This window comes from Balearica regulorum, chromosome 12 (genome assembly GCF_011004875.1).
Source record: "Balearica regulorum gibbericeps isolate bBalReg1 chromosome 12, bBalReg1.pri, whole genome shotgun sequence".
Lineage (NCBI taxonomy): Eukaryota > Metazoa > Chordata > Aves > Gruiformes > Gruidae > Balearica > Balearica regulorum.
Window position 1 is genome coordinate 20,873,012 of NC_046195.1, and position 12,894 is coordinate 20,885,905.

General features: G+C 42.5%; 1 protein-coding gene across 4 annotated transcripts; it reads right to left on the reverse strand.

Annotated features, from left to right (window-relative positions):
• Positions 1-8: 8 nt before the first annotated feature.
• INTS14 (integrator complex subunit 14) lies at positions 9-12,465 on the reverse strand. 4 transcript variants are annotated; one of them, XM_075763992.1, is made up of 12 exons: positions 12,352-12,465; positions 11,662-11,928; positions 10,177-10,284; positions 8,226-8,381; positions 6,807-6,925; positions 6,226-6,368; positions 4,100-4,192; positions 2,907-3,048; positions 2,520-2,653; positions 2,284-2,402; positions 1,835-1,900; positions 9-874 (listed from the first exon to the last, which is right to left on the reverse strand). In XM_075763992.1, exons 2-12 carry the CDS (start codon positions 11,881-11,883, stop codon positions 623-625), a joined length of 1,554 nt encoding a protein of 517 aa, XP_075620107.1. In that variant the 5' UTR covers positions 11,884-11,928; positions 12,352-12,465; the 3' UTR covers positions 9-622. The 4 variants fall into 4 exon arrangements, with proteins under 4 accessions (XP_075620107.1, XP_075620105.1, XP_010303361.1 ...); XM_075763990.1 differs by having other exon boundaries at positions 2,907-3,051; XM_010305059.2 differs by lacking the exon at positions 12,352-12,465 and adding an exon at positions 12,045-12,339 and having other exon boundaries at positions 2,907-3,051.
• Positions 12,466-12,894: the final 429 nt, after the last annotated feature.

Genomic DNA, 12,894 nt, shown 5'->3' on the forward strand with positions numbered 1-12,894 from the left:
AATCCAACTTAAATTTTCATGAAGAATTACTCTTTATTATTAATATTACACAAATAAAAACCACGTTTCACAAGATTAAGTTACTTTCGCAAGCATAAGCACTGCAATCCAAGCGATAACTCTCATTACGGCAGTACAGACTGGCTTTCAAGTCGGGCATAAAATTAGCAACAACACCCTGGAATTAGCTGTGTATCTGATCTTGCACAATGATTCTTACATATGTTTTGTTTGGACTCATCAAGTTGGTGTATAAAGTAATAGTAGCTGCCTTTTAGGATAGTTTTCCCAGTGAGTTTGGTTATGTAGTAACCATATTCTTGGGAGGCCAAAAGCTGTGAGCAGTCTGCTGCCTACGACGGCATTTTCTTTCTCTCCTCACACATACTGAGTAACTTCCACCCATCACAGTAATTGACTTTGGGACACTTTCCACAGTTTCCCGGTCTAACTAAAGCCACCACAAACTACATTTATTTAGAGAGCACTGATGGAGGTAAGGGTCCCCGTTTTGATAGGAAGGTCTCCAAACAGTAATTAAACAGGCTCTAGAAAGTAAACAGGACAGTAAAATTTGAACCACTTGAGTCTTAATCTATAGAAGTTCCCAAAAACGGAGACTTCACATTCTTTCAGTGCTGCTACTGGAAAAGTCTGTCTGCAGTGGAGCAATGTTATGATCATAAGCAGCATATTCCGATGCTCCAGTACTTGCCACTTTAAGCTGCTGAGCAGCGTGTGTGAGCTGAAACGCTGCATCGGGATGCGCCGTGTCGGGAAGCAGAGTGCACTCCCGCTCCAGCATGTCTGCCACACCTTTCAAGAGGTCCAAAAAGCCAAAGGCCAGAGCTGCCTTTCGTAAACGGTTAAGTTCCTGCAAAGAAGGAAAAGTTTTAAAGCCACTGTAAGCCTTTACATAAAACGTGGATTTTTTTGTCTTTTTTTTAAAGGCAAGCTTAGTCACTTAGAGGAAAACAACCTGAGTGATCAGTACAGCTGCTGGAAACCACCCACCTGCTCATGAGATAAAAAATGCTTCAGGGCTGAAGATGACAGTGGCACGACTAAACAGCTGTTTCTCCCTTGATCCTTTCCTATAAATCTCCATTTCTCACTTCTCCCCTTTGTGCATTCAGCTGGTGTACCTGTCTTGTCCGTGTCCCAGCTGGGAGTGGCCTCCGATTTAGGCTTCACTGACTGCTGCCTTTAACCACAGTGTCCAGCAAAATGGATCTACATTGATTTTTCTTCACTATAAACTGATGAGTGCTTACGTGCATTTAGGCAGGGTATTCATTCTGGATGTCTCTGGGGCTACAGTAACAAACTGCTTCAGCACTAAGCTTACAAGAGGAACAACAAGTACCTCCACCTACAGTCTGGATTATGGATTATTACGATGTGGCCAAACGCGCCTGGAATTTTGTCTTTCTCTCTTTAGTTGTAGAAACAATCTAGGAGACGTTTTCAGACCCAGAATGACATCTGTGTTCCTATTCCTCTCAGCTTATTTCTGCCTGGACAACACCTTAAAATCAGGAAACAAGTTCACTATGGAAGTAGCAGGGATCCTGAGGGGCACCTGTAAATGTGACACGTCTATGCCACCCTGCCAGAGAACGCGTTGGCAGGGAAACCAGACCCCCTTGTCTCAACTTAACCAGTCTGTAAACCAGACCCAGGACGTCTCCTTCTTTACAGAACCATATATGTTTTTGCAGAGCCCCACAAGCCTGCACAGAACATACCACAGACACAGACAGTGTATGTTCCTCTGTCAAATGCACCACTACCGCTATGGATCAAACTTGGGTCGGCCGGAACCGTTACTCACTTTATAGAAGGTTTGAGTTTTTTCAGGGAGTTTCCTTGCATTTCTCAAGATCTTCTGTACATCTGTCTGCAGAAAAGTAAAAAAAAAAAAAAAATTTCTTGGCAACCGCTGGGGAAGTTGCAGAAAAAAATCCTCAACTGTTTATTGATAAATTATCCTGATGACTGGCAAGAACGCAGCTCACAAAAGCTGAAACATAAACGGTAATTATACTAAATCCAATAAACTAAGCCAGATACTACACTGGAGACACATCTTTCATTAAACAAGCTATGCTTTCTGATTGCATTTTAATCATGACATTTTAAAGAGGCAGTGTTTATAAAAATGAAAGAAAAGCAATAAAGCCATTACATTAAATGGACAAGACACACACAGACTCCACTTTGCTGGTAAGATGGCTACTGCTGATCAAAGTAAAGCATCAAGTCCAAAACCAGTATCATTACCTGGAGGCCACTTGGTTTAATCCATACGGTGACATTCTGTGCGTAACTGCGCTTGTTCTTGGGTTGCAAGGGGAAAGGGCTCTTATTGTCATCCTCTCCATAAGGATTTTCTTTCGCATCTGGCAGTGGAGGGCGGGAAGAAAATAAAAACCACTCAACAACTAAGATTTGGCAAGGTCATTCACACAAGGAAACACTGAACGTGTAACAGTTACTGAAATGAGCGTGACTGGTACCTGAAATGGGTCCAAGCTGTGCCATCTTCCCTAGCCACGGAAGGGGCTCAGGACCAGGTTCAAAGAGCGACATCATGAGGTTTGATTTCTTCTTGCTATCAGCTTGTGAATAGAGCATTCCATACCACTCTGGCCTATCAAAAAGAGCAAATCCCACAGGCTGAAAATCTTCCACCCCTCTTTGCCTAGAATTTGCTCCCTCCCACTGTGTGGAGGCTCACTATTTGCAATTTATACTGGCAGAAACATATCCACAACTAAAAATCCACAGCTTTGTCTAGCAGCACAGAATTCTGTACAGAGTACAGATATAAATAAGCACAATTTATAAATAAAGCATAAATAAGCAAAGTAAGAGATTTTTCAGGCAGACATCCAGCTCCATACCCCAACTGGACGACAGCCACCATGCCTTCCACTTTCAGGCTGCCATGTAATAAAACACAGAAGTTGGGGATTTTCCCAGCAATCTGATTAGCTGAATTCTCATCTTCGGTGTCATCTGTGATGCCAGGTCCCACCTCATCACCTTCTGGGGAAGAATGAATGCAAACAAAGAGACAACATAAGAACAAATTCACACACACTAGTTCTATTTCCATGACACCACCCTGTATCCTCTGCTGTGCAAGAGTCAATTAATACTTTTGTAGAACGAACAGCTGGTAATTGAACGTTTTGGGCAAAGTAGCACTATAATGTTATATAAACATTCCACTGCATCCTACTCACAAAACAGTTACCAAAAAACCTGCAAATAAAACCTCAGCTTTGAAGAAACTGGAAGTGAAATAAAATGGCACCAAGAGTCTGGCACCGAATACATGGCTGCTTCTGAATCAAAAGCATCCTGAATTACAAGTCCTCCTCTCCTACGCCATTTATTGTCACTATGAAAAATGTACTATGTTTTAGCAGCTGGAATACAGCTGTGCTTTAACTGTTAATATCTTCTAAGGTGAAAGGACTAGCAGGAAAAGACTGTTAATACAGAGATGCAAGCGTATCTGGAGGTTTCATTCTTCTTTACCAAGAGAAAACTCACTTTCTCTTTGCTCCACTCCAAGGCCATGACAAAAGGAAAGCGGAAGTCCTTCTTATCACAGGCTGATGCACTCAAGCAGCTGCAAATCAGTGATATGCTTAACTACCCTTGAAGCCCACGCCAGTCATTTGTATAGAAACACATATACTTAGCCTCAATGAACAGCAATTAATGCTCAAGTACAACTGAGCAATCTAGTTGTGATTAAGATCAGATTTTTCACAACAACAAATCATTCCAAGAACCAATTAGGTGCAGGCATTAAATATTCATCTTGCACCACATATTTCATGGTCCATAACTATTTTTAGTTTTAAGTTTAGCATGTTCTATTAATAACGATGCTATAAGAACACTGTTCCCTCTATTAACTTCTGTTCGAGGTTTTAATTTTAATGTAATCACGCAAACATGTTATTAGAGACATCTGGCATTTTGATAAAACACAAAACTTTTGCTTCTAGCCAAAACGACAACAGACATTACAAGGGAAGCCTAAACCAGTTTTTTGCTAAAAGAAACAAAACTTGCTCACCTCTGTTAAGTGCAATGGGCAGTACCAAGTGTCTGGACAAGACAGGAGGGCTAGAAATATCGGCTATATCTACAAACCCAACAATTTCTAGATCTGTGGGGAGACAACAGGTTTAAGTCAGATTTGGAAATAGTTGAAATGTAGACAGAGTCAATTTAACATTACAACTTCTTACACCACTAAGTTTTCTGAAGCAGTGACCAGAGGTAGCACAGCAGAGCCCCAACCTTGACTGGGGTGTCTAGGTGTTCATAAGATACAAACATTCATACGTAATACCATGACACTTTAAGATAAGAACATCACTTTCATCACATACATACTGCTGTCCATGAACCGTGTCGCTAAACAAACACAGAATTGTGCACATTGTTTTTCACACTGTACCCAAACCATTGCCATTCTATAAATTCAAAAGGAGAGAAAACAAAGGAGTAACCCAAATCTACTAGCTTCAAACTGGCACCCCAGAACCTGCAGGAATCCCCATCAACACTCTGGCAGGGTTAGCCCCAACGGGGCACGTTCCCAGGGCTGGGAAGACTGAGTTGTGGTTCTTGAGTTTTATATGCCCACTGGAAGTTTAAATGCAGCTCCATCTCACACAGAGTTGGGGGCATCTGCTGGTAAAAGTCTGAGGCAACCATGTTCTTCATGCTCAGCCTTGTCCAATTTCCTCCCCATTTCTGGGCTGCAAGAAATGCCGTATTGGGCATTTTTCTCATAGCTGAACAACGAACACTTGATTAAAGCCATGGAGGAATTGAGGGGCTGAGCACACCACACACTGCATTTTAATGCACACAGAACAAAATTGCCATCTTCGGAATGTTAGGAGGAACTCTACGACTGAGCGCAACACAAAGCCTCCCTCGTCAAGACACACTGCATGCTCTCTTTCTTTGCTTTTGCTATTTTGGTACAGAGGCACTCATTCCTACTTAAAAAGTATGCAGCTACAAATAAGACATGATCACACCCCAAATGAGAAGTGGGGTTTTTTTGCATAGTTAAAAAAATCCCAAAAAATCGAGGCAATCTTGGTGGCAGTAATTTATGGGTTTCAGTTCACTTCCTTGCAAAATTTTACCACTATTGTGTCCCTTACTCACATGCAAGCTGTGCATATTTTGTTGATGAACACAGAAAAAAAGGAAGTCTCCAGGAAATGAAAGGACAGCTGGGCATATGATCTAACCATGTCACTCTCTTTATGCTTCCCAAGCAGCGCAAAGCCAGCAGGAACTCCCATCACTTCCCTTGCAGAGTTAGCCACATCGAGGTGTCACTGAGGGTGCCAACCTTTAGCTAAAGAGCCACAGCGCTCCCTGACTGGAAAGAACACCAAAATGCATGTACTCACATGCACTGCTGAGGAGCTGAAAGCAATTTTGATGCTACAGTTCACACTTTACTCTCAAAGCAAAGCAGCGAAAGTTCAGCGTATGGCCCCCATGAAGTGTGCCTGGCCTTTTGCAAGTCACAGGCACAGGCTACCTGCAGACTACCTGCTGCTCATGGGTGCAGTGTCCAGTAACAGGAGGACTCAGAAAGGGTTTCTTCGCACAGTTTTTCAAAATAACTTAGCATTGCTAAGAAGCGCCAGGATGACTGACAAACTATAAAGACAGACTTATAAATCTCAACCTTTACTTGTGCTGCCTCACCAATTCTTTTCGACTGCACTCATAGTGGATTCCGTGAAGAAACTTCCAGAAAGATGCTAGTTTGTCTCACCTGATAATACAGGGTCTTTCTGATAAAGGCGACTCTAACACAAAATGCAGCCCTTTCTCCAACACACCTCTCCCATCCTCCAAGAAGCCCAGGAGGGTATTCATGGAAAGCAGCCCATGGCTGTCTACCACAGTCCTTGCACCTAGAAATCGGCACGCTGAGCTTTGAAAGTGCCTCTGCGCTACTCCAGCCCTTTTACCAGGTACACGTGGCTGAAACAGGATGACGTTCTTGCCTCTGGGTGCCACATATACAAAATAATTACACACTCAGTGACTGATCGTCGCAGAGAGAAAGTGGACGAAACAGTAGCTATACAGGATAAGAAGTGGTAGTGAAAAGGTAGAAATCAAATGGATTTAAGTAAAAAGCAATCAAAGATTTGTTACCTGTATTAATTGCTTTAGGGATGGGGTCTATTTCCTCATCTATAATGAAAGGTTCTGGTCTGGGAAATACTTGCACATCAGATGTTAAGTGGCCACACTTGAGAACAGCATGGAATGGTGTATAAGCCAGGTCTATTAGCTTTCTAGAACATGATCAGTTATTATTAAGGAAAACATGATACATATCAAATGAAAATAGTCTGTCTAAAGCACACTACCCAAGCTCCCAAAACTCTGGGGTTTTTACTACAGTTAATTCAATAGTTCTAGCCTCGCTAAATTATGAAACAAAGCAGTATATTATCACACTGATTGCAAACTAACAATAATTGTGGACATTAGTATCTTCTATCTGCCAATCATAAACAGATGCTATGTTTTGGCTACATAACGACTAAAATAAATGTTGACCTTAACCAGTGAAGGTCAAGATGCAAATACAGTTAACAAGATCATAAACTAAAAGAAAAAAAGGTTAATTAGAACACCTCATATCATGAGATTTCTTATTATATTTGTTTTCCTTTACAGATACTAACTGGAAACCTCCACAAAGGCGTATTATCTACAAGTCTACTAACCCAAACATCGACTGTACATTCTTCAGGCAAAGGGGCCCATCGATGGTAAAAATTTGCCCTTCCCCATTGTTTAAATCTATGAGCCGTTCCAGGCAGTCTAAGGAATCCGTGCTTTGAAGCTGTAAAAAAATAAAAGGGAAATGTTTCTGTTTTATTTTTATTCTCTTTTTATTAACCGGTATGTTTTCAGAAAATGTACACAACAGAGCAAGAAGCATCTGATTGGATGGTATCAAGATTTTTTGTTATCTCACTCCTTTCTGAATCAAGCACCATTCTTGGTCTCCCAGGAAATGCACTCCTCATGTCACATTTATATTAGACCAGATGCAGTATTTGGCCTAGTAACACGTAATCATAGTATACCTCCAGTTGGAAGGGACCCATAAGGATCATCAAGTCCAACTCCCAATACACTGCTTTATCCTGTTAGGTTCTGCTTTGAAAGCAGGTTTAAGCAACCAAAAGCCCCAGAAACTCTCAGTCTTCAAGACCACAGGAATGTGTTAGCTAGTGCAACATTTTATTGGTAATGCTGTTTCCAGCTCCCTCAGGATAATATAATTTTTAGGAGGGAAGGCAGATACAATGCTTGTGAAAGCACCTAAACTTATCAGTAAAAGAAGATTTATTTTAAACATTTTCCCAGTTACTCTGATGTGCAAACAATGCTTCAATCCATCAGCTTAATCAAGAGGATCATCCTTGACAGAGGCCTTGAAGCTGAAATATCTATTGCACGCCTAAGTAGAAAATCCTTCTGCAATGGACAGAAGAATATAGATGTCAAGTTAAAAGCAACGCTATTAATAAAACCTAACCTAAGGAACTTTAGCCTATATAGGTTTCTTTTTAAACCTTTTTTATTCAACAATATTCTAACTACTGTGAAGATTTTTAAAGCTGATACTGAGATTTTCAAAGATACCTGAAGAGAAGAAAACCTAAGGGAGGTTTGAACACTGGCTTACAGACTTTAGAATTTTGCTCACTCACATTTCTACATAAAGCTACTGGTTTTTATAAGTATTGGGCATCTTTGCAATAGAAGTCATTTATTCAGGAATTTAATTGTAGATTAAGAAAAGCCACGAAAAGCGCTCCATGTAATTAATGCAGTAAAGGTAATAATATAAACAGAGAAATAAAAATTGCATAATATTCCTTGGGCAGAAACTGACACGATTTATAAAGATTATGATAATAATGCAATAGCAGTAGAGAATAATAGTGCAATAATAAACTTTTAAAAAGATACTACATTTACGTTTCACCAAATAACTAACACTAAGCACCGGCATGTCAACCAAACTTTAAAACTATGCACAAGAACATCAAAGTATGTTTTGTGCTGACCTGATCATTAGTTCAATCATCATTATCCAATGTAACAAAGAAGGTACATGTTAAAGATATTACCTCTTCGAGATTTGCCATGCACATGACATACAACTTGGACGGGAATGGGAAAGGCAGTGGAAACCGGTTGCTTTCACTTCGCTGGTTGTGAGTAGCCAGTGAGTGCCGTAGGGAGCCTCTGCCGATCCCCAGGCAGCCATCAGTGACAAGAACAACCTTAAATCAAAGGGGATCGATCAGCATTTCCAAGGAAAGACACATTTCTATCTGCAGAGGGCAACTACACACCAGCACATTTCAGTAGTCTTCCTAGCAGCATGCACTTTGATACTGAAAATCCCTGCTCATGTGGGGACTTCGTCCACTGAGCTGGGGAAAGAATTGCAAGTAAAATTTCCAGAAACAGGTATGTAAATGAGAAATTGAAGATTTAACCACTGCAGTTTAAATTATCTGCATTGTAAATACACATTTTGTTGTAGGTAGGCAATTGCTCTAAAATACAAATTCCATAGCCAGAAACACACACTGCTGTGCATAAACGTGGCCATTTTTAAATGAACAGTGACTACACAGCCAAAAAAAGCAGCCTGCTGCTGAGAGACTCAAGGACTTCAGGTTTATTTTCAGATGGAAGATAAAGCCCATTTCTTCTGCAGCATCTGGAGGGTAACCCAACTTCACCACAACCCACAGAAGCCATACAAAAGGTAGTATTAATTACCCTAATTCTTTACAAATACAGCTGCAGTATTATAGCTCACATTTTGCAGAACTATTAAAACAAAACCAGGCATTTTTCCATTTGGTTGCACGTCCAAAGTCACTCCTTGCAGAAACCTGCACTAATAGGTTATGTTGAATAATGGAACTATTTACACTCAGCTGAGACCCAGTCACTTCCAGAGTACTAAAATAGCTGCTCTTTCAACACTGTGCAGCAACATCAGGCATTTTTTTTGGCTGTGAGGTAAGGAAAACCAAATGCTATTGAAACTCAGTGTACATCTGCTACATCCAGATTTGTATTCTCTCTTCATCCTCAATCTCTCTCTTTTGCAGTCTCTTCAGTTACCATCTGAACTGCTGCTCACCAGTAATGCTTATCAGCATTCCAAGATTCTGCGCAGCACGTTCCCCACTGCCTTTCATCACCCCATCACCTGAAGTTCCAGTAAAATGAGCCATGACACAAATGAGAGACCAAATTGCTGAGCTCTAATCTATACTTAGTTTTTACATCTTTCTAGTTCTTTGCTTTGAATGTCTGCTTTTCCAAGGTGCCTTTTATCCTCGTTAGATTATGAAGCATTGCCTAGCCAATAAACCTCTATTCTTTTTCTCCTGCTTGAGACATCTTCCTAGCTCACCGAGCTGCAAAATTTCTGAACTCAAATCCTAACCCAAAGAGCAACAGGCTCTTCAGTGTCTCAGAAAACTGAGGGCTAAAAGCAGTCTTCACCATGAGAGGCAGCAAATTCAGAAGGCTGAGAGCTGCAAGGGCTGAATGGAGTGTGTGAGCAGACGCATGCCAAATGACTCATTAGGGAAAGAAGACAGATCAAAACACACCCGGCAGTAGTCTCATGCTGTTGCTGGAGACCTGGAACTGTTACAAGTCCTGGAAACCATCAGGTACTGGAGGCGAAAGGTTACGGAATGTGGGATTAGACCTTTCCAAACCGACTGAGGCTCCTGGGACAGAAGACTGCATGCAGATCAAATGCCAAGCCTCCAAAATAGAAGTCCTGGACCAGATTTTAGAACCCACTCCGCTGCAGTAACACACTGGACAAGAAGCAGTCTAGTTTCTTGCTGCTGAATATTTTAACAAAGATCACCTTCTGTTCATATTCCAGATATACCCAAAACACTAATTTTTTGTCTTCCTGTAGCACCAGCATGCCTGAGAGCATTCAGAGTTTCCAAATTACATTTACATTTCCACCTGCAGCTTTACAGGGAGTACTAAGTATATGCTAGATCCTAAGAACAGTGAAATCGGTCGTACCTGGCAAGGAATTGCTGCACCCCATTCCTGCTGGACAATATTGCAAACCCCCAGCAGTGCTGACTCTAAACAGGTTTTGTCATAATCATCCATGTTACTGAGGGCTTCCTGTAAAGACAAACACCACTGTTATTGCTGGATGAAATATCACTACCAGGAAACACAGAAAAGTTATTCATAGTTCTGTGGTAAGTCAGTATATTTGCTTTGTATTGTAACGCAATGCAAAGTGCTATATTCTTATATATGACCTGCAAACTTAAAAAAAAAAAGAGAAAAGAAAGATGCAAGAAATAGTGAACAATATCATGAGAAAAGAATGAAAGCTGACTCTGAAGGAACTATAATATTAAAAACATAGCTCTTTGCGAGGAAAAAAACCACCTTTGCATGTCTCAAAGAAACAATAAAGTCAACATTTGAAGCAATGTCTAACATGAAACATTTAGCTTAGAAAATCCTCCCAGGTGTCAGAGCTCCTTTAACTTCTTAGAGATTCAGAAAGCAGGGCCACAAGGAGCTTCTCTCACAAAAAATCTTTGGCAGAGAGAGTACCAGAATCCAAAACTCCTGTCTGCATCCTGTTTCTATAACCATAAGCCAGCTTTTCTCCTCAAAATGAAAAAGTCACACTTAATACAGCATCATAAGAAGGCTGCAGCTATAAAACTAGCTGGAGCAGCCTGGCTGGATTCTTGGCTTTCAGAAATTCCTCAAATGAATTTCCCCTCTTAAGGAGGGGAAAATAAAGCAAAGAGAATGCACTAGCATTCATCTGCTCAAATGCAAACATAACAAAGACTATCTTTCAAAATCTGCATGTCCCAGGACCAACAAAGCTAAAACATGTGGCAGTGACGTATTATTTCTTCCTGATATTATATATGATAACTAGATACAAATGTACAATTTTTACTGGCCTCAGAGACTTTCAGTGCCTTACTGCACTCGTAATACGAAATTTCCTTCTTGGACTTTCTCCTTTCCATTTCCTCCCAACTTCCCATCACATCTGCGAGACTTAAAATCACTTTATTCTCATTCTTGCCCTGCTTTAACTGGTACATACTCTTAAAAGCACATTCTATCTACCAAATCACTTTGACTCAAAATCTTGCTAAACGGTCCTGTCTGCTGCAACATTTATCAAGAGCAAATCAACAACTACAGATAAAAACGTGACTGTCACAGAATCACTGGCATTTTTAAAAGCTTCATCAGGCAGGCCTTTCCTTCATCTCCACTTTTAACTTAATTAACCACACTCCAGTGGTTACCTGCAAAGGTACGATTTGCAAAGTAGCAAAATGTTTCAACAAGGAAAAAAAATAAGGAGAAAACACTGAATTCAAGATGTAGTGCACAGGATGACAGAAAATCACACACAACTTCACTGTCATTCTGAAACATGCGTGGGTTTTTTGGGTTTGTTTTTTTTTTTTTTCATGTTGACAACTTACTGCTTTTGTGTGCAACGCACCCTACCTGGAGCGTGTTGTAATCTCTTGTAAAGGGCACCATCAGCTCCCAGAGTGACGAAAACACCACCAAGGCCGTGAACTCCAGCTTGTAGTTGGTCGCCATGTGCTCAAACAGCATTGTCAGGCCGTGGACAGCCAAGTGTTTCCGCTGGTACTCCTCGGAGCCCTCCACCGACACCGGCCGTGTCATGGAGAGCGACACGTCCATCACCACCACCGTCGGCATGATGAGCTGCTCCTCTCTGCTACCGTCGCGGAGAACAGTGATCCACTGTACAGAGGGGGAAGAAAAAAAGCCACACATGGTAATTGAAGCCACAGTTATGAGGCGATACATGTCGCCCTCTCACACTGGCCCCACTATGCGGCAGGGGAAGCAATGATTACCCTTTTTACCCCCCAAAACGTGGGGTTTAGTGCAGCTCAAGTCAACAGATCCGCTCCTGAACAACACACCGGCTGCAAAGGCCTGGAAACGGCGAGTGCGGCCAGGGCTGAGCTTCGATGGGGGAAAGGAAGAAGCAGGGGCACCCCGGGGCCCGAGAAGAGGCCGAGGAACCCCGAGCAGGGAGCCAGCCCTCCCTCCCAACCCTCCTCCCCAGCGGGGAGAGTCAGCCCCCGGGGACAGCTCGGGGCGTCCCGGGAGGCCCGCGGGGACTGAGCCCAGAGGGGGAAGGAAAATGGTGTCGCTCACCCCCAGCGCGCCGCGCCGCCATGGGTCCGTCGCAGAAAACGTCCCCCCCGGAACGCCGCGGCCGAAGCGGGAAGGGGCCGGGTGCCGCTCCCCGGCCAGCCCTCCCCACGCGAGGCAGTGGGGAAAACGGGGGTTTGGGCAGTAAAACAGAAGGCTGTAATACCGCACACGCGAGGGAAAGCAGTTCAGTTAGATGCCAGTATTGTGGAAAAACGTCTGCTGTGCACAGAGAAGGGTTTCTCAGTAAGCGTCCCAGCCAGCCAGCGGAGCCCTTCTCCGAATTCTGTAACTCCATTGCGAAGCGTGGATCTACCCCTGCAAACCTGCCCATTCAGCCAGCGCTTTGCTTTAAAATTACCAAATAACCATCTCCTAATCTCCCCATGTGTTAAATCTGCTGACTGCATTGTTAGGACCCTGAAATCTTTGGCCAGGAACGTCGTTATTCCCTTCTTTTGTGGAGCTGCACCGTACCAGTGCATTCCAGTCACGGACACCATCCGCAGCCTGCTCTGCCAGCGAGGGCCTGGGCCCTGCGCCATC

Coding starts and splice junctions, on each gene's coding strand:
- INTS14 (XM_075763990.1), bottom strand. CDS start 11,883: ATGCCGACGGTGGTGGTGATGGACGTGTCGCTCTCCATGACACGGCCG. Junction 8,382..10,176: donor GTGCAGCAATTCCTTGCCAG/GTACGACCGATT, acceptor CTTTGATTTAAG/GTTGTTCTTGTCACTGATGG. Junction 6,926..8,225: donor GCATGGCAAATCTCGAAGAG/GTAATATCTTTA, acceptor ATTTTTTTACAG/CTTCAAAGCACGGATTCCTT.